Below are 26445 nucleotides of genomic sequence, written 5' to 3'. Positions count from 1 at the left end.
GGCGCGGGGTGGGGGGCTTCGGCTGCGATGGATTTGGCTGATTCTACACCAGGTAAAATGCCTGGTGACCTGGCATGGCCCCGGGGAGAGCCAAGCCATCCTTTCTGTCAAGCTTTTCCCCCACAGGTTTTTGGGCTCCAGGCAGGGAGCAGAAGCACCGCTGGCCCTCGCACACCGCAGCAGCACCTTCGGGACAAGCGCCTGGTTGGGCCCCTGCTGCATCCCACCTGCCCCCAGCACTTGGTGCTTGCAAACGCTGCTTTTTTTTTTTTCCCCTTTTTTTTTTTTTTCTTTCTTTTTATGTTTTTTTTTTTTTCCCCCTCCCTCCCTTTGGCAAGCAAGCCCAGCGCACAGCACATTCGTCCTCTCCCCGCAGCCCCTGACCGGCTTTGACCCACGGGTGGGAGGCATTTAAAAGACATTTAGCAAGTTCACCCAGCACTCTGCAGCATTATTCCTTCCAGTTTGCAACAAGTCTCCATCCCACTGAGATTTCCCAGTGAGTCCTTGTCACCACGAGGCCGGGGACCCCGCAACCCCCCAGGGCCCCAAGCAGAGGGGGTTTCTCAGCCAGGTCCACAGAAGGCGAGGGGGGGGGGGGGATGTTCCTCGCTGGATTTCGCGAGTCTCCGGAGCAAATTGCTTCCTGTGCAAATATTCTCAGGGCGGGTCCTTCCTTTCTAATTAACTGGGCCAGGGCCAGATCCTGTCTCGTTTACGGCAGAATCAATCCAGCTTCTTTCCCAGTAACTGCGGTTGAATTCTGGGGGCGGTGGAAAGTCCTGCGTGGTGCTGGTGGGTCTCATTCCCCAAACTCAGCAAGGAGGCAAACCCTGGAGCAGTAGGAGCAGAACAGCTTGTTAGTGTTGTTGTTTGTGTTTTTTTTTTTTTTCCTTTAAAATAACTAAATCAGACCCAATAGCTCCCTGAGGAAGGCTGTGGGAAGCCCCTTCCCCTCTATCCTCTGGCCCCGCGATGCTCACGGGGTTTTGCCGTTGCCTTTCACCCACATTGTGGATCTGTTCCTGATCTGAAGATGCTGTTGATCAGCGTGAAAGGTTGGTTTTAGATAAGCAACATCGTGAAGAAATGGTTTTAAGTAAGCAACTGTAAAAAACAATCCTTGTGGGCTTTCATCCCTGACTGGTCTCTGGACCATTAGGCTCGGTCACCCTTGAGGCCTCCCCAGAAGCGCCCTCCTCGCTTTCCTTTCTACCCTTTAAAAAATACGATGTAAATGGGAATTCAGCTCAGCCTCACGGCTTTACAGCATCACGCCAAGCCCCCACATACTCAGTACCTTGCTGTGACCTTGGAAAGGCAGGGTGCGTGCGGAAAGGGGGCTGGCCCCACGCGTGCCCCACCATGGCTCGGCTGCTGCTTTTGGCAGTTTTCATCTTATTTTGCCTGCTCCTTCCCCCCCCAGTGTGCTCCAACGGGGCCTCCAGCCTAATCCCGTAACGTGCCCGGCATCAAAGGGAGCAGGGTGCTTGGAGAAGCCCTAATCCCATTTACTGCTTGGGTGGCTGCGGCCGGCGCTGTGCTGGGCCAAGGGGTGAGTGTCGGCGCGTCGTCCCCGCGGCGCTGCCCGGCGTGCCCACCCCATCCCCCCGGGATGTGCCCGGTGAGCTCCAGCCGGATGAGTTGGGGCTTCCCGTGCTTGCCGCCGCTGCTGGGTTGTTTTTGGCATCGCTCCTTCCTCCCTCGAGCGCTGGAAAAATGATGTTGCAAAGGGAGGGGATTTGGAGAGGATTTGGATCCGGAGCTCTCCCGGGAGCCGCTCACAGGGCACTGGTGGGCTCAGGGCACCCAGATCCCCACCCTGGGGACACGCTGGGGGGTGCTGAGGAGCGGAGGGGTGCGAGGGGGTCGTGCCACCCCTCGGTGTCAGGGTGAGGCGATGATGCTCTGGGGCTGGAGCTGGACCCAGCACCACCGGGGCCATCCTGAGGTGCAGAGCGCCCAGAGCAGGGGGATATCGGGGTATCTGCAGTGCCTGTACCTCTGGGTGTATGTGTAGGTACATATGGTACTCTATGGGTGTACATGTACACGTGCACAGGAAAACCAGCGACACCCTGGGTACGGGCCTAGTTGTGCAGCCCAGGTGGATTCTCTGATGTTTAGTGTGAAGGCGATGCTCGCCAGTGCTCCCTGCTTTTCGTGGAGGCACTAAGGGCTTTCTCCTCTACCACGCCGTTTATTCTCACATAACTTGTAGGACTGGGCAGCTCCGAGGCCTCTCCACTTTCATAAATTTAAGCCCAAAGCTGGCAAAACAGGTTTGCACGTTTCAGGCCAGCCCCTCAGGATTTTGGGGCTGCCCTCCCTGTTCATCGGCTGAGCTCCAGCCCCAAGTGTCTTTTATACGGCCAAGTCCTAAACTCCATGAAAAAAACTGTGATTTGCAACGGAAATGTCCCGAGCCGTTTCTGTTGACCAGATGTTTTTACAGGAAGGGGAAGGGAAATGGGATTTGCATTTGCGCTGGTTTCTTTATGGCGTTTTAATGAAATCCAGCGCATCCCGTAAATTGATGGCATGCCGAGACGAGTCGGGAAGGCTGCTTCCCCTGAAAACCCGTGGTGCCTGTGTCATGGCTCATCCGTCTTCAGCCGTGGCCGCAGGAGGAGCAGTATTTTTGTATTTTTATCTCTGCTCAGCCTGAGACTGCTTTGACTTCCTTTTTTTTTTCTTTTTTCTTTCTTTTTTTTTTTTTTTTTTTTTCTTTTTCCCCTTCCTTTCACCTGAAGCTGGTTTCTGAGAACTGCCACCTCCTGAACAAGCAGGTCTTACGCTGCCGGGCTCTGATTTTCAGTGCGTGGGGCTCTGTGTGGCAGCTGGCCAGGCGTGGGGTGAGGGATATCTCAGTGTTGTGGTCTTCATCCCCATTTTGGCTCCTCCTGGAGCTGCTTTATACCTCCAGGAGCAATTGGGACTGTTCAGACGTGGCCTTAAGTGACTCACCTAAGGATATATAGAGAGGCAGTAGTGGAGGGGGAGCTGCTGCCCATTCCTGCCCGCAGGGATGGAGAGGCCACATTTTGGGAAGTCTTGGCCCGCAGCAGCAGCTGTGTTTGCATCTTTATCCCAGGCAGGGACTTCTTTTGCAACACAACGCTTTGCTTCAAATCCAAAGCACGTTTCCTCTTATTAGTGACCTATAACTATGCTTAAAAACTTGATGCACCAAGTTGGATGCACAAATGCCCTTATTGCCGCTGCAGCCCCATGAGCTCCCTTTGTTCCTCTCTTCCTGCCAAAAAAACGATGCAAAATGGTCTTTTCCTCCCAGGGCCACCATGAGCAGGGCACCCCAGGGGGGTTTTGCTGGAGCCCACAGGCAACGGGTGCCCACGGGAAGGGGTTTGCCAGTGATGGGAAGCATCTCAGTGTCCCGTCATCACGCTGGCCTGGGGAAGAGCACGCTTGTGTCAGTCTGGATTTCATTTGGTGTCCTGCATCCTGCGAGCCGGAGCGGGCTGGACCATGTGTGCTCCTGCCCTGGTCCCTACGGTTCGCCCAGGGCCGAGCCGGCTCATGCCGTGTGTTTTTTTTCTCTTTTTGTTATAATAGAAATGTTAAACAATCCCAGGCTGGCGGGGGTTGCTGCCTTGATCCTCCAGCCAAGAGTGACCTTGTTGCATCGTCCCTGGGCAGCTGGACCAGCGTGTGGCTGGAGAGCTGCATCCTGGTGTCCCTCACTCGGCATCCCCAGGGCGGGAGCTGGGAACTCCGCCGTGGGGTAAGAGCCGGAGGGGTTTGGGTGCACTGCGAGTCCCTTGGGAGAAGCAAAGCTGCACCAAAGGCACCCGGAGCTGCACCGAAACCCGCCCGCAGACTTTCACCGGGGAGCAGGGCGGGCAGCGCGTCCCCTGCACCGCTCGCTGTTCTTCGAAGGCAGAGCCAGGCATCCTTTCGTCTTTTCGAGATTTTGGTGGTGACTTTTTCTCTTTTTATTCCCCCCCCCCCCCCCCTCCCCGTTTTTTTTGGTATCGCAGAGTGAGGGCACGCAGGGGGAGGGCGATGAGACAAAAGGTTATTTGTCATTTATTAACCACAACTTTTTCCATCCTTGGTCATGCACGGAAAAAACACTTTTAGCAGCGTAACCACAGCCCCGGCGTTAATTGCTGAAGAGCAGAGTTTCTTATTTTGGAAACTGTGTTGCTGGGATGGAGCTCGCTGGGGCTTGATTGGGTTGTGAGGGGAAGGGTGCGGGATGGATCCCCAACCTGCCGCTTCCCCGAGCGCTGGGTTTGCCGGGGTTCGCAGAAGAGGGGCTCGGAGGGTTTCCTTTCTTTTTATCCCCATCCTTTAAAATCCACCCTGCTGTTGCTTGGGGCTGGGGGATGCCCGGTCAGTGTGACCCCTCTGCTCACAGCAGTGATGCTTGTCAGCACTTGGCTGCTCACGGTCGGGGCCGTCTCGCTCACAGGGAGCTGCTCGGGTAGGAAAGCACCGCCTGCAAGCCAAGAAGTGAGTGAAAAATTGAGATATTAAGTGAATCACAAGAAAAAGGACTGCGAAAGCACTCGAGGACTGCGCCGCTTCCCCCAACCCTCCCCCAGCTGAGGGTGTGAGAGGCTGTGGGGTGCTGGTGGGTGTGGGAGGATGCTGGGTCCTGCTCAGCCCTGGCAGCTGGTGTGAGATGCCCGGTGGTGTTTTTTTGCGTGGTTGTCTCTTGGGTGGTTGTCTCTTTTTATTCTTTTTTTTTTTTTTTTCCTTTTTTTTTTTTTTTTTTTTTCTATGGCCCAGGATGTGGTTGTTTCAAGGCTGAATGCTGCTTCTTTCAAAGGTAAATATTTATGAGAGGCTGAGCCGGCAGCGGCAGCGTCTGGAAGGATTTATCCTGGCGGCGGGGGCTCTGCCGGGGCGGACCCCGCTTCTCCCCGCCAGGCAGCCGGTCCCAGCTCTGGCTGATGCCTGTGATGAGCATCGTAATGTTCAGCATCATCTTGAGATTATATTAAAAATGAAGCATTTGGGGCAAGATTTTCCTCCTTCAGCCAGGCAGGATGCAGCACCCAGCGAGGGGTGGGTCTTGCTTTGGGACTGAAATACCCACCCGAGGGGTTCAGATGCTCCCACACGGGCTCTGGAAGCTCTTGCCTTGTCCTGGGTGATGTCAGACCCCTGGGTGACACCAAACCTCCGGGCGATGTGGAATCCTGGGGGCCGTGGGGATTTTATGGGGTCTGTGCTGGACACCCCGTGTTCCCCAGCCCTCCGGGACCACCAGGCTTTGGGGTGACTCAGTCCCCGGCTGCAGCCGGCTCCCACTTGCACGCAGACACCTTGTTTACTTTCCGCGCTTGTTATTTATTCCAGGAAATTATTAAAGCAGCCCACGCTGGAAGCGAGTTTGGCTTAAAATAAAAAAAAATAAATATATAAAGGGGCTGGCGAACGCCGCCTGTTTACAGATCCTGTTTATAGTCCCCATCTTCCTAAAGCCTGCTGTGAACGTCAGCTGCAGGACTCTGGTTTTGGGGTGGTTTGCTGGGTTTTGGGGAGGGAGCGTTGACTCATTTGCGTGGAACGGGCGGCCACCGCCTCGTTTGGTGGATGTTTATCAATGCACAAAGAGGAGCGATCGGCCCCGAGGATGGGGCAGGGGTTTCTAGCTGGTTCCCCCCAAATCCCTCCCTGTGGGTCTGGATTTACCCAGCAGCTCTTGGGGTTGCGTTTCACAGCGCCCTGGGTTTAATTTAATCAGAAATAGGGGCGCAGTGGGTTGATGGGGGTCTGCGCTGTGTTTTCTCTCGTCGCCGTTCGCCGGCGCTCGGCAGCCACTGGAGATGGGAACAGAAGGTGCTTTGTGCCCCGGCCGCCCCCGAGCCAGCGCTTCAGGCTGGCACAACGGTGCCTCTTGTCACCGCTGAGCCCGGTTCCCCTCGGGGACAGCTCTGTCCCCTGCCGTGAGCTTTGGGGATGCTCAGAGACAGGGTCTCTTGGAAGATCTTTTGTCCCTCTGCTCTTGGTGGGTTGAGGATGCTGGCTGGGGTTTGGAGTGGGCACAGAGGGGTTTCTGGGGAGGTGGTGGCCAGGGTGTGGGGGGGCCCGAGCCTGAAGCAGGGTTCACCTCTCATGTTTTTCTGCTTAACAGAGGCAGGAAAGCTCCTATGCCCAGTGCCGCAAGCCCAGAACAAAGAACTCCATAATGGCGGCGCTCCCTGCTGCTGTCAGTAGGTTTCAGAGTGAACAGCCTCTGCATGCAAACAGAAAGGCCAGAGTGTGCCACCCCAGGGTCCTCCCCAACAAGCTTTGAGGGTGTGAGCTGAGCTGGGGGGGCTCTGCAGTGAGAAGCTGCGAGTGTGCGGGGAAATGGCCCAAATCAGGGATCCCAGAGCCTGTCCCCAACACCAGCATTGACCCGGGGCTGCCCGGGGTGGACCCGTCCCCTTGGGAATCAGCTGTGGGGCAAACGCCGGAGGAGGAGCGTTGGGATTAGCTGTGCTACCAACCCCCCGGAGTGCTGGGATTAGCCACCGGAGGACAGAGGCTGGCATTAGGCGTGCTGCAAACCTGCGAGGCTGAGCGCCAGGTTTAGCCAGGGCGTAAATCCCTGGGGATCAATGCCAGGATTAGCCAGGGTGCAAATCCCTGGGGATCAGTGCCAGGATTAGCTGGGGTGCAAATCCCTGAGGATGAACACTGGGATTAACTGGGCCGTGCAAGCACCCAAGGACACGTGCTGGGTTTATCTGTGGTGCAAAATCCCCGAGGACGACGGCTGAAATTACCCACGGTGGAAACCCCCGAGGACCATCGCTGGTGCAGCAGGTACCTCACACCCTCCAGCGCACCCCTTGATGCCCCCTCCAGCCCCCCCCGGTGCCCCCCCAGTGCCCTACGCTGTGGCGAGGGGATGTGTTTCCCCTCCAGTTCGCCTGGCATCCCCCGGCACAGGGCTTCCTGTCTCCACACTCCTGGGAAACTTCACAAAACCTCCCTGGGGCTCTTTGCACGGGATGTGGTTTTTACGTTGGCATAACCTGGCGCCTGCACCGCTGCAGCTCGCAGTGGCTGTCCGTCTGTCCGTCCACCGGCAGCCCGGCGGGGCTGAGCCGTGCCTGGGCACGCTGCAGCTCCGGCTGAGGTTTGTCCCTTGCGTAAGAGGCACATGGCGGGCTCTGTGATTTACAAGAAGTGACAAATCTCACCCGTATCCGTCAAGGACCTTGCACAAGGGCTCGTGGCGCTTCCCCGCCTCCCGCGGCGTGACTCAGAGTGGAAACGAAAGAGCCGGCGTGGGGAAGTCCCCAGCGCGTGGAGGGGCCGGCGGCAGCACCCACCGCTCTCGAAGGATTTGCTGCGTGCAGGCTCGGCCAGCTGGTGCCACCACCATGGCTGTGCCACCACCATGGGTCTCATGCCACCACCGTCATCACTGTGCCACTGCTGTCGTCACCGTGCCGCTGCCATCACCGTCATGCCACCGCTGTCGTCACTGTGCCACCACCATCGTCACCAGGCTGCTGCCACCATCATCATGCCACTGCTGTCATCATCATGCCACCACTGTCATCGTTGTGCCACGGCCATCGTCACCATGCCACTGTCGTCATCGTCATGCCACAATTGTCACCACTGTGCCACTGCCATCATCGCTGTGCCACTGCCATTGTCACCATGCCACTGCCTCATTGTCATGCCACCACTGTCACCGCCGCCTTTGCCACTGGCCGAATCCACGGGGAATGGCGGGTGGCTCCAGCTCCCTCCTGTGCAAACCAGCATCGTGGGTGGTGGCAGCACTTTGGGGACCTGGCGGAAAAAGGCAGAGCCCGGGGACGCTGGGTGGGTGCCAGCACCCTGCTGGTGCCTGGGCAGTGCCGGTCAAACCTCGGGGCACCCGCAGCTCTCCTGGGTGTGGGCAGCATGGCAGTGGGATTTCGTGCTTATTCTTGGAAAGCCGCCTGCCATCCTCTTCCCACCGCTGAAAAACCTCCCCCAGCATCAGCAGCGTCTCCCGTGCAGCCGTGCACGTCGTGGCAGCACCTCAGAGCATCACAGCAAGAGCTTTCCCAGCACGTGTGGGCAGGCTGGGAGGAGTTTTTGCTTCCAAAAAAAGAAAAAAATAATAATCCATATTGGAGAGGTGCATGGGGAGGTCCTGCTGTGCCAGGCAGTGGTTTCCTCACCACCCTCACACGTGAAAGCACGAAGATGTCCCGTGGAGGCTGCTGGAAGGAGGATCCCTGCGGAAGGAGCACGGGCAGCTCGTCCGCCCCGCCTCAACACAGGTAGTGAAGAAAGTGATGGGCGCAGGAGCTGCGGGGAGAGCTGTTACCGGGGGGTTGCAAGGTGGAAACGCAGCAGCTCCTCTCTGCTCCTGCAACGCCCCGGCGCAGCTGTGACCTTGGCCTGACCTTCAGGTCGCGCTCCCTGCGCGACCACAGCCCCAAGCTGGCATCGGGTTCCTTCCTATATTTGGCGGATGGCGGCAAACCCCACTTTCTCCTCAGCACTTGCCCTCCCCAGGTGCGTGGTGGCCGTGGGTGCCGTGCTGGTGCTCCCCGTGACACCCTTCGGGAACCCCCCAGGGGTTGGGGATGTGGGGACACGGGGGGTGTTGTCCGTCCGCCCCCCTACCTGCCCACCCCCAGGCTCCGGTGGGATGCTCTGGGCAGGGAGCAGGAGGGGGTTTCACCCTGGGGGTGTTTTCCTCCATCTGCCAGTTTTTCCCGTGTCCCCTGACACTGGGGACAGCTCTGACCTGGCTGAAATTTTGTATTTTTAGCAGCTAGGAAAAAAAACCCTGCGAAGAACAAAAATACAAATACTGGGGGTCAGCAGACTGCAGGTGGGAGGACCCCGCTCTCAAGCACTAAACTGAAGCCCCCTCCACCCCCAGCCGACAGGACCCTTGTCCCCATCGGTGGCCCAATGTCCCCAGCAGCGCCCGGCCACGGTCAGCCCTGCAGGGAGGGGGTTTGGGGGAGCCGGGCCGCATCCTGCTGCCATCAGCCCCCGGGGCTGGAGATCACCGGTGTCACACCCCAGGATGGCCCGTTTTAGGTGCCAGGTGGTGGGACCGGGGGGTACCTCCGACCTGGCGCGGTGGCCGCTGTGTCCTGGGGGCTTGAGAGTGCAGCTTTACAGGACAGTGTGTCCCAAGTGATTTTTTTTTGGGGGGGTGGGTGCTCAGCCTTGTGCTGGGGTTTCCCCCATGTGCACGGGATCACTTGGGGAGCAGTGGGGTGAAGTCTCTGGGGTGGGAGCTGATGCTGGTTGGGCTGGGCACTGAGCTGGGGCAATATCCTGAGCATCCCATCCCCTCCGGAGCATCCTGAGCATCCTGAGCCCGGCCGGCAGCGGCGTGGGGAGGGGTACCCAGCCCCATCGTGCTGCCGTGGCACCTCCCTTGCCAAGAAGGAGCCCGTGGGTGCTGGGCGAACACCCGGTGTGTTGAGTGTGCAGTTTTCATTACCAAGAAATCCCTTTCTCGGTACCAGCCGCCATCGAGCAGGGCATCTTGCGGTCAGGTGCGGCGGTTCGAGGGGCGGGGGCACGGGGCCTGCGGTAGGCACTTCTCCGAAGCCAGACTGGTTTTTCAGGCGCCGTATCTCTCTGCTGCATCATTTCCTTCTCCCTTCACGCTCCCCCAGCTGCGCTCTCCCCAGGGAGGGACGCGGGGGGCTTCGCCGAACTCCCTTTTCCTGGAATTCCCCACTTCTTAGGAAAGCAGGAGGCCGACCCCGGCGCCGCCATCAGGAGCCGTACCGATAAAACCCGCCACGACGGCAAACTCCGGGACGTGCCGGGCGTCACAACCCATGTGTGGGAAAGCAGCCAGGATGGGCAACCCTTTGCTTTCTCCCTGCAGGACTTTGCACAGGACGCAGTTCTCTTCCAAGGATGGCAAAATATTAAACTCCTTCGGGATAAAGCCCCGGCGCCACCGCGGCGGCTCATGGCACCCCCCAGCCCCGCCGGCGACAGTGATTGCAGCTGCGGTGGCACCAACCCCATCGCACGATGCTGTTCGGCGAGTGACTTCTAAGAATTTTCTTTTCGGCGCAGCTCGGCGCTGATAAGGGCTGATCCCTCTCACGCTGTGTTTCCGGCCCCAGAGTACACCGAGTCCTCAGTTGAGAGTGTCGAGGGAGGGAGGAAGAAGGGAGGGGATGGAAAAAAAAAAAAAACACAACAAAAAAAGCAACCAAACATGGTTTGGTTGGGTGACCATGGGGAGTGCTGAGTTGCCCAGCGGCCGGTGGGGACCCCCTGTGGGGTCACGTCGGTGGCTGGGGATGTGGCAGGGGTGGCTTTGCCACGAGCATCATGAACTCAGAGCAAAATTCAGGCACTTTGGTTTCACTGGGGGGGGTGAAGTGCCCACAGCTTGGTGCCCTTGCGGGGGGACAGTGGCCGTGGCTCGGCGAGGGCCCCCGGAGCCGGCGCAGGGTGCGGGTGACTCAGCCCGTGAGATGCTGAAGCCGCTGTGGGAACCACAACCCGCCAAAATGTTGTCACGCCGCGCTGGCAGCAAGCCCGGCGCTGGCTGGGCTGTGCCGGGCTGCACGGGGTGGCTCACTCACGGAGCCCCGTGCTTGGGATGAGCACCCAGGGGTTGGCTCCATCGCCCAGCACCGCTGCGGGGGTACCCCAGGGGCATTTTGCACCCAGGAGGGCCCCCAGCACCCCGGTACAGCCCGATCCTGTGCCGCAGGCTGGAGCGCTGGGCGGCAGAGGAACCGAAAGCTGCTGGGAGGGGTATTATTAGCCTTTTTCTGGAAGTGTTTGCTCAGCGTTTTGTCATGTGCCTGTCTCGGCGCCAAACCAGCCAGGTGGCTGCGGGGAGCTCTCGGCACGCCACCACCGAGCCCTCTGCCAGCGCCCCGCACCCCTAACCAGGGTGCTTCCTGCCCGCACCCCGATTTCCCCGGGGGTGAACACAGTCTCCCCGGCACACGCTGTGCTGGGAATCCCCTTGTCCCTTCCACCCATCCCTCTGCTGGGTCCCTGGGGCCACTGAGCTGGGTCCCCAGTTCCAGGCACCACTCGGCCCCCCCCCCCCCCCCCCCCAGGGTGCCCCAACTGGCCGGGCAGTGCCGGGTGGGGTATTTCCTTGCCACATGGGGTATTTCCTTGCCGGTGGGGTATTTCCCTGCAGAGCAGGGTATTTCCTTGCTGGCTGCTGTGCCTTGGGTGGCTCCTGGCAGGCTCAACACTGCCCCCCCGCCCCCCCGAAAGCTGCTGTAGGATGTGGGGTGGTGTTTTGGGGTGTTGGGGGTCAGCTCCTGTGCTCCCCTCCGCAGGGCTCCAAGCCGAAGCTGCACGCCGCCTGCTCCGCCGTCCAGGAGGTGCGGAGGTGCACGCGCCTCGAGATGCCCGATAACCTCCACACCTTCGTCCTCAAGGTAGGGCCCGGCCAAGGGGGTCCGCATCCAGCCCCCGAGGCCTTTCCCACCCTCCGGGTGCATGTGGCTGCTAAAAGCTCCCTGTGCCAAATTTCAGTTCCTCTTCCCAGCCGGAGAGGGGGAGCACGGGGGGGGGCGCAGCACTGGGAGTGGGGGATGCTCTGCCCCAGCTGGGGTCAGGGTTGGTGCCCAAGAGCGGGGTGGGTGGGAGGGGGATGCTCATCTCTCTCTCTCTGAAGCCCCCATGTCCCTCTCCGATGTCCCCCAGGTCACCAACGCCACCGATGTCCTGTTCGAGGCGGGGGACGAGCAGCAGCTGAACTCCTGGACAGCCGAGATCCGGGCGTGTGTGCGCAGGGGGTAAGCGCCCAGTGGATGTCCCTGGGGATGGGGACAGGGGACAGCCACTCCGTGTCCCCCCAGCACCGTTCCCGCCCCCCCGCCGCCGGTGCTCAGCCTGGCTTCTCCCGTCCCCGGCAGGTCTGATGTGGGTGACCCCGAGCTCCTGGCGTGCCGGCACCCCGACCCCGCGGCCGCCAGCCCCCACCCCAGCACCGACACCCTCAGCCAAGGTGAGCAGCCCAGGGGACCCTGGGGACAGGGCAGAGGGGCTGGGGGCTTCCCTTGCTGCAGGGGGGTAGGGGGGTCCTGGCCACGGCCGGCCAGGCTGATCGGGCATCCCCAAATGGTGTGGCAGGGGGACAGAGCCAGAGGGGAGGGGGCCGGGAACGATGGGCCAGGTTTCCCGTGTCCCTGGGGTGCTCATCCCTGTGCGCTGGCAGGGGCGACGCCGGGGGGCCCGGGGGAGGCGGCGGGGCCGAAGATGGAGCAGTTCCTCTCCTCCTGCCCCTGGTTCCACGGGCCCATCTCCCGCGTGAAGGCGGCTCAGCTGGTGCAGCTGGGGGGGCTGGAGGGCCACGGCGTCTTCCTCGTGCGGCAGAGCGAGACACGGCGCGGCGAGTACGTGCTCACCTTCAACTTCCAGGGCAGAGCAAAGGTACGGGCGGGAGAGGGGCTGGGGCCGGCGGGGGGGTGGGGAATCTTACAGGAGCCCCTCGTGCAGCCTCCTCGGTGCAGCGTGGTCCCCATCACACCCCACCCCATAGAGATGCTCGCCTTGCCTGGTCCCTGCCCTCACACCCGCTCCTGGTGGGGGCCAAAACCCCCTGCAGCAAGCAGAGCCCACCATGCTAAGGCCATATCCCCCCCCCTACACACACCAAATATCCCCGTGTGCCTCATCATCTCCTCCAGCATGGGAGCCGCTGGAAGGGTAACAGGTCCGTGCTCCTCCCCGCAGCACCTGCGGCTGGCGCTGACGGAGCGGGGCCAGTGCCGCGTCCAGCACCTCCGCTTCTCCTCCATCGTGGAGATGCTGCACCACTTCCATCGCTACCCCATCCCGCTGGAGTGCGGGACAGCCTGTGATGTCCGTCTGTCCAGCTACGTCGTCGTCCTGCCCCAGTCGCAAGGTACATGGGCACGGAGGGAGGGGGACTTTCCCACGGGGCGCAGGGGTGGGGGGTCCTGGCTCGGCGGGAGGGTCCCCGGGGTGGGTGTGGGTGCCCCAGGGATGGGCAGAGCTGGGCCCTTTGGCTGCACGTTGAGGGGGGGGGAAGTGGAAGTGTCCGAGAAGCGGCACAAAAGGTGACTCCCGAGCTCCCGGCTTCCTCTTTCGAGAAAGGAGAAGCTGCCCCAAGCCACCAGCCACTCCCCGCTGTGGCCGGGGCGTGCGGGATGCTCCCTGCAGCCCCCCCTCCCAATACCCGGCAGCAGGAGCATCCCACCGACCCACCTCTCTCCCCTCCACCTGCAGCTCCCGGCTCCGGCACCACGGTCCATCTCCCCCTGCCCATCCCTGGCTGGAGCCCCGACTTCAGCCTCGGCCCCATCGCCTCCTCCTGCCCCCGTGGCCCCGACGAGACCCCCCCGGGTCCCCCACCGGAGCAGATCTTCCACCTGGTGCCACCGCCGGCCGAGTTGGCGCAGAGCCTGCGCCCCAGCAGGGCAGCCACGGCCCCCGGCCCCCGGCCCCGTGATTCGGACTACGAGGTGGAGGCTCCGGGCCGGGGCCACGTCCGCGCCATCGACAACCAGTACACACCACTGTGATGGGCGCCACGCCGGCACTGGGATGCACTTTCGGGTGGAGGAATCCTAGAGACCTTCCGAGTATCCCATCGAAAGAATGTACTAATTTCTTCCTTCTGGTTAGGGATGATTATTATATTTTTGCAAGGAAGGGGGTAATTTTTCACTCCAGTACGGGTGCGCTCCCTCTCTTCGGCCTGTTAAAGGGCCTTTTTTATTTCTTGTTGTTATTATCAAAGCTTTCTCGTTACTGTTTACACACGCCGCTCGTGCCTGCGTCCCTGTGTGCCGAGCATCACGCCATCGGGCTCGGCCTCCCACCTGTCCCTGACATGACAGCGCCCAGTGAAGGATCCGGGGTCTTGCATTACACCCATATAATTGGAGAAAGGAAGAAAGGAAAAAAAAAAGAGATTATAAATTCATTGACCAGTTGCTGCTCCAGGCCGTGCAGGCAAAGACGAGCCCCATCCTCCCGCCCCGGCACGTGCTGCCGCTCCCAAACCCTCCAGCAAAGCCCGACCTGCCGGAGCTGAGCTCCCGTGTTGGGCAAAGATGTTGATCACGATCAGAGTTTAGGCTTTATTTCTTAGATAAGGCAAAAACTGGCTTTTCTCGCTCTTCTTTTTTAACCCAGCACAGTGGCAGTCACTCCCTGCACCAGCCAAATACTTAACACCATTAGCCTCACTAATTAAGAAGTGAACACTAACTGCTCCATCGTTAATAATGTCACTAGCTGAGAACTAACACGGAGACTGACAGCAAACCACTCCTCCTGGTGATGGAGGTGTTTTATCCCAGTGATGGAGGCGTTTTAGCCTAGTGATGGAAACATTTTAGGCACAAATCAAAAGTGAGGGTTTTTTTCCCAAAAAACATTTTTTCACCTCGCCAGCACAGATGGCTGCCCACCCTGCTCTTGCTTGCCTTTTTTCACCCCCCCCCCCCGCCTAAAACACTATCACCAAGAGTTTGGTGGTATTTAAAGCTATGCAATGGCCTCTTGCAGGCGCGGGGGGAGTGTGGGGGGGGGTCCCTTTGGCATATGCCTGATGGAAAAGCCTCTCCCAGCCAGCGCGCAGAGGGGCTGCACCCCTCGACGTGCCTTGGGTCGGCATTTTGCTGGCTGTAAGGTCACTCAGAGCGGGCACTTCAACCCGGGAGTCGCACGGCCAAGCAAGACGCTGGCGCTGCCGGAACTCCCGCGGGAACAACCATGCATCCAGCAAACTCCGGGGGCTCGATGTCCCCCCAGCCCCGGCCGAGGCGCCCGCACAAGGAGAGCAGCTCCGGAGCGTGGCCGTGCCCCCATCCCCGCTGCCGTGGTCAGGCCCTGGTGCAGCTTTACCTGGGGCAGCCGGCGTGGCCGCGCCGAGAGAGGAACCGCTTCTCAGAAGCTGCCGTTATTTTAAGAATAAGGAAGGGGCTGGAGTCGTTGCGACATGCAGGAGGGGATGTTCGCAGCGGTCAACTTGCAGATTTCTCAGTGCAGCCTGTGCAGTGCTCCCCAGGATTTCTGATTCAAAACTTGCCTTGAAATAGCCTTCCAGGGCAGCCTCTTGTTTTTATTTTTTTCTTGAAATTCCAATAGAAGTGGGAGCCCTCAGGAGCGTTAACAGTTAGGAATTAGTTTGAAAGCAAGCAGACAAAAAGCCTTGTGGGGCTGAGTTAGGGAGTTTTGCAAATAAAAAAAAAAAATCCAGCCTCTAGGCAGGGTTTTGCCGTTAATTCTTGTTGGTAGGCGAAGCTCCTTGGGCTCTGCTCAAGGTCAGGAACTGAAGGGAGAGTTCACGGCGTTGTTGTGATGGGCTGGGCCAGAAAGGGCAGATACAGCACAGGCAGGAGCCAGGACCGGGCAGGGCCAAAATAGCCAGGGCCAAACGCAGCTCAGGGAGCTGCTGCAAGAGCAAATCTGGTTTTATTAGTCAAAGGATGAAGGCTGGGAGAAACTGGATCCCATCATCTTGAGAAACCACTTAGGATTTACATTTTGTGCCTCCCCTAACCTCTTGCCCCAGCCCTCTCCCGGGCTGTCTTTGTACATTCAGAGCAGGGAAGGTCTTTCCCCCCACCCCACCCCTCCTCCTTCCTCTGTTTAAAACAACTTGAAAATGGGCGCACAGGGAGCAATCCTGTATTTCGGTGGGGATTGGTGTTTCCCGGTGCTCAGCACACACTCACTCTTTAAAACTGGAGCATTAAGAGCAAATTGCACTGGCCGGTCGCCCCTCCAGCGCTGCCAAACCTGACGAGGCTGCCGGGGAGACAAAGGCAGCCCTGTCCTCGGCTGGAGCTCCTCGCCCGTATCCGCGGCCCGTTTTCCTCCCTGAACCAGCACAAAGGCTGCACCGAATGGCAGGAGCGTAGAGCCAGGGCTGGTTTGTGCCAGGCAAGTCAGAGCCCTTCATTGCTAATAACTGACTCCCCATGGTGTTGCGTTTATAGGGATGAAGAGGGGAAGGGGATGAAGCACAGCCCAAGTTTGTCGGCTCCTTTGCCTGCTTGGTGCCTGGTTCCCGGCTCATGCACGCCTCAGAGAACACTTGCACATGCTCAATCTCAGGTTCATAGAGCTGATTTTTTTTTTTTTTTAGTCCTGCTGAGCTCCAGGCAGCCCCAAAAAGATGAGGTAGTCTCACCCGCATCATCCTACGCTCAGAGCATCTGCAAGCAGGAACGGGCTGGGAAAAGGGATTGCTGTTCACAGCCGGTGCAGCCCTTGCCAGATAAATCAGATGCTGCTGCTGCTGGGATGGGTTGTTTTGGCACGCCAGGGCTTATTGTTCGAGCGCCAACAACTAAACATGCACACGCATGTGGTATTTTTAACCTGCAGTTTAATTGCGAGGGGTTTCTCCGTAGTTTAAATGGAAATTGCTGCGCTTGATTAGCAAAAATATACATTGAGTTCATTATCGCCCCATCAGCCACTTCCCCTGCACAAGCAAACTCCAGTGGATGCGAACTCCCGTTCTCCCCACTAGTGAGCAGTGGGAAAGTCGCTCTGATTATTTTATAGAGTTATTTCCACCTCAAACCTCCCCAACAAGGCAGGCAGGTGCTGTGCAGGCACCCAGCTGCACCATCTCCTCACCTTAGGCTGCTCTGCCACAGCTCAGACCTGCTGTGGTCCTGACCCCAGCTGCACCAGGACCTGAGGGCTTTTCTGGGCTCTTTCCTCAGCTCTTTGAGGACTGAGTTTGAAATTCTGTTTCTCCTAGAAAGCTTGTGACACAGGTCAGAGCCTGACACGCAGCCCTACCTCTGCTCCTGCCAGCACACTCAGCTAATTAATCCAGCCCGTAAGGTACGATCGTAGTGGCGGGCAAAGAGCGTTAAGCCATTCCGTTCTCTGGAATATAAGCAACTCAAAGTAATTTTTAGATTCTGCTAGTAACTTGGGTAAAGAGCCTAGGACTTGGCAGGTTTAGTTCCCCAGCCCGTGTGGGCTTTTATTGGCCTTTATGAAGTATCAGCATTGAGTTTTGGGAGGGGGAGAAACCAAGGGAAGAGCCCCCCCGACAGGTACAGCCACCTCCCGGGCTCCCACAGAGGAGAAAGCGTTTTCTAGAGCTGAAATAAAAGTCAGATGTGACCACTGGCGTGCGCTCTGGCCCTGGAGATGGGCACGTGCAACCCAAGTTTGGATCCAAGGGAACCAAGCGGTGAGCCTGGGGCTGGAGCCCTTGTCCGACAGCTGCCCGGCAGCCGCCTGGGGAGGGAAGCCCCATTCCCACTAAAACCAGTTTGGTCTTGGTAATACAGATGCTGAACAGGCAGCGCCTTCGCTCTCTGACAGCAGAGATGAGGCTTAGCATGTAATCTGAGAGTTGGGACCAGCCCGACCTTCTCCTCCTCATCTCCATCTTAGGCTTTGGGAACCCACTTGCTGTTTGCTGACAGTTCCCCCACACCCCGTCAGTGGCTTCTGCGTGTCCTTACGTGTGGCAGGTTCTGAAGAAGTTGGTGACACAAAGCATTATTTAATCTCTACATCCATCCCTCCCTCCTGCATCCCAGCTCTGAGGAACGGCACCAGCAAGCCAGAGCAGGTTACCAAACACTGACATCGCCACTGCCTCACCCGTCTGTCTTCACTTCGGAATTATTTCGGGGCAAAGCTTCTTCCAGGTCTGGGGTGAGGCCAAAGCTTCTGGTTTCTTCTAGTCTCCGGACCACAGAACACTGCTGTCATCCAACCAATGCAGTTTTACTCTAACAAACATATAAAGCCTTAAAATCTTGACTAACAGGTTTGAGTACAGTATTCCAAATTTTAATTTAAGCTCGTTCGATGCGAACAGACCCAACCTTCGCCAGCAACTACCAGAGGTGGGGAGGCAACTGTGCGTTCTCTAGCAGGATGATTAAAGCCAACAGTTTGTTGGACGAAAAGTGTATTGATTTGAAAGTTCTACTTTTCACCTGCACGGAAGAGTTGTTCTTGTATAGTAGGTTTTTTCTATATATTGTTTCTGTATGTACTGTACAAGTAACTTATTTCTTGAATAATGCAGTTTTACCATAATATTAAAAAAAAAAAAAAAAAAAAAAATCTGCTCTTAATAAACTGTTTTTAGAACTTGTTTCTCACTTTTAGTCTTTAGTCTGATTCTCTCTAGGTGCCTGGATACCATTTTTAACAGATATTGGATGCTATAGGACAGAAACGCTCCCTTAGAGATGAAACACAAGCCCAAAGCCTGCTTGAGCAAGCTGTTCCTCCTCCAAAGACTCGGCTTAAGGAGTCCTGCCCCGAGTCCCCATCACTGTGTGTGACGGTCTCGTGCCCCCTGCTGCCCTCCCGAACACGGATTCGTTACGTTTTTCTGCGCTGCTGGAAGGAGCAAAGACAGAAGCTGCTGCAGGATTTCTGCTCCCCGACACGTCTTTCGTCAAGCCATGACGTGCCATTAGCTGCTGCCCACGCCAGCTGCTACACTTGACTTCTGCCGCTGAAGTGCAACTGCATAACCCAGTTTAAGCAGCATCATCTTCTGGTTAAAGGCAGGACGCCCGCGCCGCACTTAGGAAGGCCACAAGCAGCGTAAGGAGGCGACCGAAGGAGCCAACTGCTTTCTCCCACCCTTTTCCCCATCTTTTTACCAGTCATTTTAAGGTGTGCTTACCCCGATTCCTTCCTTCCCTTCTCCAGCACCACCACCGACTTGTTTTATCATCGAGGCCCAGTTGTGACATCTGTGACTCCAGCCAGAGCAGCGTAAGGCTGAGGCACGAGGGAATGGTTCCTAACGAGGAACTGTTAAAAACCTACAGACCAAACTTCTCATCTTGAAACCTTTTGCTTATTTTGACCACGGCCCTGCAAGGCAAATACGACGGATTTGGTTTCATGGTGGGGGGCACGCACACGACAGGGCAGCAGCACACGACAGACACACACGGCAGAGCTTACCTGACGCTAAATAAAACATTTTCTCCCATTTGGATCGAAAGCTGGAGAGTACATGAAAGAAAGATACTTGGTAAAACAAGACACAAACACTAAATAGGTCAGTTTTTAAAACTTTTTTTATTTTTTAATTTTTTTTTAAGTTTTTATTTTATATTATCTACAAAGTAAAAGTTTTCTTAACTTAAAAGTTACATCACTGTCTCACGATAGTGATTCTCATCAAACGTGATTTATAAATAATAATTCATCAGTTTGACGATTAGAATTTTTTTTTTTTTACTGAACCTGTTTCAAGTTTAGTTAGAAGTAAAAGGGATCTCCAAGTCTTGATTTTTAGTGATAATAGCAGCAAGAATCACTCTTGTTACTTCTTTTGCTAGCTGATGAGTTCATAACTTTGAAGGGTCATTAAAAAATAAATAACTTCCAGTTTTCAGCAAGCAGAGTTGGGGCACTTGCAGGACTCAGATACAGTGCATGGAATTATGGAATAGCCCACAAGTTCCTAAATGCCTCTACTCAGTCCGAATCTCTCCCACTGCAAGATGAACTGTTAGCATTCCTAGTGGATGTTACAAGAAATCAATTTTTTTTTTTTTTTTAAACAAAATAAAATGAAATTCTAGTTTTCTGTGCTTCCAGTTGGCAGAAGCAGTAGAAGGAGGGTATTTGGCCTACAAAAGGTATCCAGCCTTTCAGTTATTCCAGATGAGCCTTACAACTGCTGTTGGTGGTGGGCTTGTACTGTAAAAAAAAAGTTCAAATGTAAATAATAAATTGGCAAGCCACACAACAGTTTGCTAGTAAAGTGGTCACAGGACAACTACTGAGCTGAACTTTTAATTTTTTCTTTTTTCTTTTTCTTTTTTTTTTTCAATTTTTAGAGAACAAAACAAAACCCTGCATATCAAGATGTCCTTTGGATGGTTTTTTTTTCCCTACCTAAACCCTCAGATAGCAGCTTTGTTCTGCTCACACATTCCCCAAGAAACAAGAATCAGGTAACTAGTTCACTACAAAAGTTTAGAGGCTGTTTGGAAATGAATAATAAAGAAACCTAGGTAAGGTTAAATTTAAAACGGAAAGAAGTCATACAGCACCTACTTTCCCCAAAAAAGTAAAGCTGCAGAATGTTACTCTGAATTAAAGATTAGACTTCAAGCGTCACTTTACTTCAGTCATTAGAAGTCTAAGAGCCCTACCCCCAAGCAACATTTTCACTCCTATCCTCAAGACCGATCGCTTTAAATTTAATAAAACCCCCAGATCATTATAACAGGCTAACACAGTCCATCCCCCACGGCAAAACCACGGCAAAACCTGGAAGAACACAGTCCCACAGTGCCAGTGTCTGCACAGTTATCTGTTTCTCTACTTCAGCTAGAGAGAAGCAAAGTCTTTGCTGAATTAGCTAAGTCTTGCACGCTTATCTAGGCTCACATTCGGGCTGGCAAAGTATAAATGCGAAATGCAGAAAGGCTCTGCCTTCGGCAGCCTGCCACTCTACAAGGACATCTTAAGGTTGTTTTTTGTTTGGTTTTTGTTTTGTTTTGTTTGTTCTTTTCCCCAAATCTGGTTCATAACAGTTCTCCTCGCTCCCACGACCTGGCTCAGTTACGGTGCAGGTCTCCCGGGCACACACTCCTCACCTGAAGGGTGCGTCATATAGGGGAAATGTGTTGTTGTCGAGACTGGAATGGGCTGTAGTGCACTTTGAGCGATGGCGGCTTGGGGACCACCAGGTGGCTGTGTCGTCATTAGCATCATTGGAGCATGGGCAGTTGGGTGAGAAGGAACCATTCCTGACTGTACATGAGCCTGAAACAAAGAGCTCTTTAGTATAATGGTCACAAGGAGGCATCACTCCTGGCCACATGACTTGTCAAGTTTGTTTTTTGTTTTTTTTCCAGCTGTACCAGTAAATCCAGAGATTTACTCCATTTTAACTAGATTAGCTATAGGGATTAAGTCAGAGATCTTAACACAAAAATAATAACTAAAAAAAATTAAAAATTAATAATAATTAAAAAAAAAAAAAAGGGCTCAAATCCTTACTGCTGGCTCTGAGTCACATTCTCAATTTTAGCCATTTGGATAGTGAGCGCTGGGAGAAACTGCCAGCATTAAACAGTTGGATTGTTTTATTTTATTTTTTTTTTTTAAAAAAAAACAGCTCAGCAACAAATCTTCAAAACATTACTGTTAGTAACCTAGATCAAAGCACTTCCTATGCGGAGAATGCACCGGGTACAGATAGGAACTTCACACGCACTGGGAGTCTGGCGTCCCTTCCTTGGCTGCTCATTGCACAACTCCACATTCTTCCACGCTCCCTGCCCTGGAAACCACTCTCTCCAGTGACCTGTGCCCATCTAAGCAGTCATTCTACGATGGGTGATTTCATCCCTTTATACTGTTGGGTCAGCTTTGTTCTGTTTCCAGTTAAACTCATCACAGTTAAGGTCCTTGTGTAATCTAAGCAATCAGAGTTAAGTCTCAGCGGAAAAAGGAGATTAATCTTTATGATGGCTGATCACCTTCTGGCAAACAAGTTCAGTAACTTGTCAGGTGGCTTCTTAAGCTCCGAGCAGTTCGTGACTCTAGAGGTCATCAATTTTTTTTGGTTTAAAAAGCTAGTAAACACTAGTTTCTTAAAAGCACAAAACTTTAAGGAACTCTTAGAGCTCTCGATTGGGTTTCTCTTGAAGGAAGGAAAAAAAAAAAAAAAAAAAAAAAAGCAAAGCATTTGTATCTTGTTTGTTTTGTCCGTCTACCACATCCCACGAACAGAGCGCTATGGTGCAATAACTGCAGCCTCACAAGTTTCACAAGGCCAGTAAAGACAAATAGCAGATAGTGGCTACAATTTTATTTCTTAAAGACAAAAGGGTTACTTGACTCATCACAGACATTCCTCAAACTCTTTTATCAGACTTGCACTGTATTAGTAGCACTCGAGAAGCCTTTACAGGCAGGAACTGCAATTCAAATCTCACTCTTGCTCTAAAAAAGGCTTAGAAGATAAGGCTGTGAAACAGAAATACCTTTCAGGATCAGCACCATTTTTACTTTGACAAACAAGCTATTACACAGCCATCATTATAAAGCAGCTATTCATATAGCAGCTGTATTCAATACACACATCGGATAAAAATTTTCTGCTGTGGCTCAAACGCTTTGCAAACTGGCAGCTGACAGTACTCTGTAATGAATTTTAAAGTACTGTTTCTCCAGTGAGATATCTAACAGCTTGAGATTCATCTGATAACCTAAAGGGAAATTCAATTGATTGCCTGTGTTAGCTGAACTGAAATTCCTACTGCATGGCATTTCAGAATTGTGTTCAGAAGTTGGAAATGAGGCTGCTAAGAAACTGTTAAATCCAGTGATTAGTTTCCCCACAATGGAATAATTACATGCATTTAAAATTTCTTACAGAACTGTAGTTATTCCTCCCTTTGAGATTATTGTGGGAACTACTTCAGTTTGAAAAGTCAGTTAGTTTGGTGTAAGTATCATGGATTACAGATTGTAGTTTTCATCCTCAAAAAAATTACAGCAGAGACTGCGTAAGTCAAAAAATCAAGGATAAAGCAGGCTTTGCCTGTGATTGCTGAAAATTCCTGACTGAGCAGTCAGTTCTGACTAAAAGTTGCATCTGATTTGCTTTAGCGAGGTTTGCTTAGTAAGTGCTTGGCACACAGAAAGGAAGGCAACGGTCGCATCCCACGGCGCAGGCACGCGCCTGGCCCTGACGTGTCCAGCACAATTTTACCTTTAAGCTGACCTTGAAACGTCGCGTGTTCCAAGGCACGGCACCGAACATGCCACTAACCCAGGAGCTTGCAGCAAGACCCTTCCCAAGGGCTGCAGGCAAGGCAACCCCAGCAGCTCTACAACCTGGGCATTCACACCAGTGTCATCCCACCAGAGCAGAGCAAGGATCTTGTTTCTGGCCTAAACCAGAGCCTGGGAGGACACGGCCCGACGTCAGAGCAGTTGTCAAGTCTGGGCATCCTCTCCTTATCCTCCCACAGTACAAAAGCAAAGAAATTAAAAGCCTAATGGAATTAAAAAGCTAAAAAAACTCAACATCAGTAAAACAATTCCTAAATAACTATTAACTCATTGGCTTAACTGACTGTCCCAGGGACCAAAGCAAAGATTTTATCAGAATTCTGCAAGAGACTGGACACCTATTAGACTAACCTCCCTAACTGCAGTTAGTCATGCTATCCCAAACTATGGTTAACCTGTATGAGAAGGCATAAGCCAGACACCAAGTACTTAGTCTGAAGAAGAAATTGTGCAGGCAAATTACTGATTAACTGTCCATTCCTTGACAAAGCACGCTAAATCCATGAGATTTAGCAAACCTCAGAAAACCTTTGTAACACTGCTTTACGCAGAGCTCTTGATTAATCAGTCATGTGCTTCCCTTCCCAAAATCCTTTTTTTTTTTTTTTTTTTTTTTTTGAGTTGACCACAAGAGAGCAGTTAAGAGAAGTGGGTTTCTGACCCTGAAGCAAGGACTGTTGTTTAGTTGCCCAACAATCATCGGGGATCTTCTGCATGAGCAGTCCATTTAGAACCACACACAGACACAGACACACACGCACACGCTACTCCCTAGTCATCCTGTGGAATATCCTTTACTGGATGTACTTGTTTAAGTTTGACTACAATGCAGAGCCTAAAACTGCCACCGAAAGCAGCAATTCAGCCTTCCTCCACTCAGCTCTCCCCTCCAACCTTTCCGTATGCCAGCTCTTGCTGTGATCATGCAGTGAACCTGAGCAGTGAACTGATTTGACTGAGAAATAGCCTAAAATGGGGGTAGGGGAGGCCCACTTCAGCTGAATCATGTCCCCAGTCTGGTTTGCTGCATGGCCAAACAGTTCTGTGAGCAGAATGGTGGGGCAGGACAAGGATGGGAGCCGGGAACTGGGAAGAGAGCTCAATTTCTTTCAGTAGCAGTGCCAGCTTAAGATGTCTTCATTAAACTACAGTTGTAGATGCACTGGGTGTTGGAAGCTGAGGTCCAAATATCTTGTAAAATTCTAAATAAAGGCAATGTACAGACAGAAACCTAAATAACACAACAGGTAGTCTGTGCTGAGAGGTGACAGAATGGAAATCACTTCAGCAGGCCCGACTGTCCTAACTTTGTGGCATTAAGACATTTAGTCTTGAAGGTTGTTAAACTGTGTTTACCTGGGGGACATGGGCCATGTGTGGCGGATTGGTATATGCAGGTTGAACATGGGAGGGATGAATGGTGAAGACTGTTTGTTGTGCTGTAGGAAAACTATTTTGTGGAGACTGCGTATTGGAGCCTGGCGTCATGGAAGGTGGGGTTGGAGCTAGACCTGCGTGGTAAATTGCCGACTGCTGTTGTGGGTTTGCCAGGTGGAGTGCCTGAGCAGCCTGGTGCTGATGATGCTGCAAAAAAAGACAGAAGATCATTCAGATTATGGTCTAGAGGCGAGATGTTTATTCTGTAAGCTAGCATTGAGAAAGGTTTGCGAAACTGCTCTAAACAGTGAATCTTTTAAGGGGAAAACCTAAGGATCACCAATCCCTGTGTTTGTGAGGAAACTCATTTCAATTCCACTGGGCTCATTTTCTCCTTGCACTAGAAACTTGGTATGAGCAGGAATCTGGAAAACAGAACCTAGACTGCCAGGTAAAAACAAGGAGAACCTGCAACCATGCAGCTTGACATACTTCACAGTTGCACCTTGGAGCCCAGAGTTATCACCAGTAGGTAATAAGGCATGCAGCACTACCATGGGGTCTGTTTTGTTTTCAGCTGCTTGTTGTTGACAAAATACAACCAAATGCTTCTCAGCATTTATCTGCTATTTCTGCTCGTAACTCCACTTGTATTAAAGCTCTGACAAAATTATGATCCTTCCTTAATTGTGACACAGAAACACGCTCATACCCTGTGAAGAGAGAGAAATGAATGCCTGGACTCTGATATCGGTCCTTACTAAGGAAAAGGGATCATCACAAGTTTCCCTGCTAGCTTATCTAACAAACTATGTCATGAGCCTACCACCTTAAAGTCCTAGACACCCCAAGCAGAGAAAAATTAAATTATATAGCTCTGCTCCCTTCCTTCCAGAAAACAGGGGGGAATCCAGACAAGTCCTGCATGAGATGTGTCACATGCAGTGTGTCTGTGCAACTGCTCCATCCTACCATGTTTCCTCTCAAGGAAATCAATATATCGACGTCAAGCATCAGACAGATGCAACACCTTCCAGTAGAGCCTGTTAAATACAATTTAAAGACATTCACTGCCTTGAGTGCTGTTACCTGCACGGGGCTAGGAGCAGGGTGGCTTCCAGCATGTTGGCTTTGCTGCTGGCCAGTTGGTGTGGCAGAAGGCTGAGGATGCGGAGGATGCGGATGCAGGGTAGCATTAGGGTGGGCATACTGCTGAGCAAGTGAGCCAGTGGAAACTAGGATGAAAAAGAAGAATATTTAACAACAGATACAGAACAGGCATCTCATCAAGTCACCATCTGCACTTGAAGATTTCACTATAATCTCAAAACATACTGTAAATATACTCCCTCCCCCTTCTAAAAAAAAAAAAAAAAATTTATCTTGCAAATAGCTGAGTATCTTACCTTGCTTTTGTGTAGTTTGGTTTTGCAGGAAAGTCTATAAATAACCATAATTAGACAGTTCATCTTCCCTAGTTTGACAACGTAACAGATACTACATAGAAAAAAGCAGTATTTCCTTTTTTTTTTTTTTTTTTTGTCAAACAGACCAGTTTAAAATATCAAATTTATAATTTTCACACAATTTAGTTTTTCCTGAAATATACTTTTCAAAGGTGTTACAAGCCATTTTTATTTCCACCATCCAAAAAATTCTTTGGCCTTATACCTGGCTAACCTCACCATGCTACTCTTCTGGAAATTGCTCACAGTACAGTCAGTGTAAAGTTTATACACCGCATGTGTGCCTAAGAGCTATAGGGACACACAGTATATACATATATGTAACAGCTGAGAAAACTGAGGCTGCTTGAGCATCAAATTTTTGCTGAAGCCAGTATCTTTTACTAAAATAACATTATCTTGCCTCTCCCCTCAAGGCCAATTACAGAATCTGTTCTGGATCACCACCATTCTGTGAGCTTCTCAACATTGCCATGTACTTCTTAATCCCTTGAAACGGTAGCAAATAAGGTACAAAATTCCAAAAAAGGAAAAAACAACATAAAACTTCCACAGTGAAACCACATCTGTTGCTACAGCCATACCAGTCTCCAACAACAAACTAGTATCAACAAGTCTTGCCTTGAGGGGTCCTGCTCTGCTCCAAAATGGGCCACACTAAATTTATTTTTTTTTTTTTTTTTTTACTTCTGAGGGATTCTAAGAAAGTACAAAAGGCCATAATGACAGCAAGCCTTCCTTTAAACACAAAGCATGCAACCGGAAAGCCAGACCCTAAGAAAATGAAGATGCTTTGCCTACTCCCCTCTACTGCTTTTAGATCTTGTGCAACAACCAGTCCACAGTTCACAGCTACGCTTCCGCG

General features: G+C 53.2%; 2 protein-coding genes across 11 annotated transcripts in view; one reads left to right on the top strand and one right to left on the bottom strand.

Annotated features, from left to right (window-relative positions):
- Positions 1-18056, top strand: part of SH2B3 (SH2B adaptor protein 3) — a 28528-nt gene extending 10472 nt beyond the window's left edge. For all 3 annotated transcript variants that reach the window (XM_074920850.1, XM_074920848.1, XM_074920849.1), the window contains exons 3-8: positions 11268-11369; positions 11638-11729; positions 11850-11941; positions 12152-12366; positions 12670-12841; positions 13186-18056. In XM_074920850.1, the coding sequence (XP_074776951.1) occupies positions 11268-11369; positions 11638-11729; positions 11850-11941; positions 12152-12366; positions 12670-12841; positions 13186-13481 (969 nt within the window). In that variant the 3' untranslated portion in view covers positions 13482-18056. The remainder of the gene's footprint in view (positions 1-11267; positions 11370-11637; positions 11730-11849; positions 11942-12151; positions 12367-12669; positions 12842-13185) is intronic.
- Positions 18057-19442: 1386 nt separating this feature from the next.
- The window catches only part of ATXN2 (ataxin 2), a 51955-nt gene continuing 44952 nt past the window's right edge, over positions 19443-26445 (bottom strand). For 6 of the 8 annotated variants that reach the window (XM_074920840.1, XM_074920845.1, XM_074920842.1 and 3 more), the window contains 3 exons: positions 25204-25349; positions 24094-24321; positions 19443-20697 (listed from right to left, as the gene is read on the bottom strand). In XM_074920840.1, coding sequence (XP_074776941.1) covers positions 20494-20697; positions 24094-24321; positions 25204-25349 — 578 coding nt within the window. In that variant the 3' untranslated portion in view covers positions 19443-20493. The remainder of the gene's footprint in view (positions 20698-24093; positions 24322-25203; positions 25350-26445) is intronic. The other 2 variants (XM_074920841.1, XM_074920843.1) reach the window with 1 other exon arrangement.

The sequence above is a fragment of the Athene noctua genome, chromosome 17 (assembly GCF_965140245.1).
Source record: "Athene noctua chromosome 17, bAthNoc1.hap1.1, whole genome shotgun sequence".
Lineage (NCBI taxonomy): Eukaryota > Metazoa > Chordata > Aves > Strigiformes > Strigidae > Athene > Athene noctua.
Note: the sequence above shows the minus strand (reverse complement) of the source record. Positions and strands in the feature narration are given on the sequence as shown.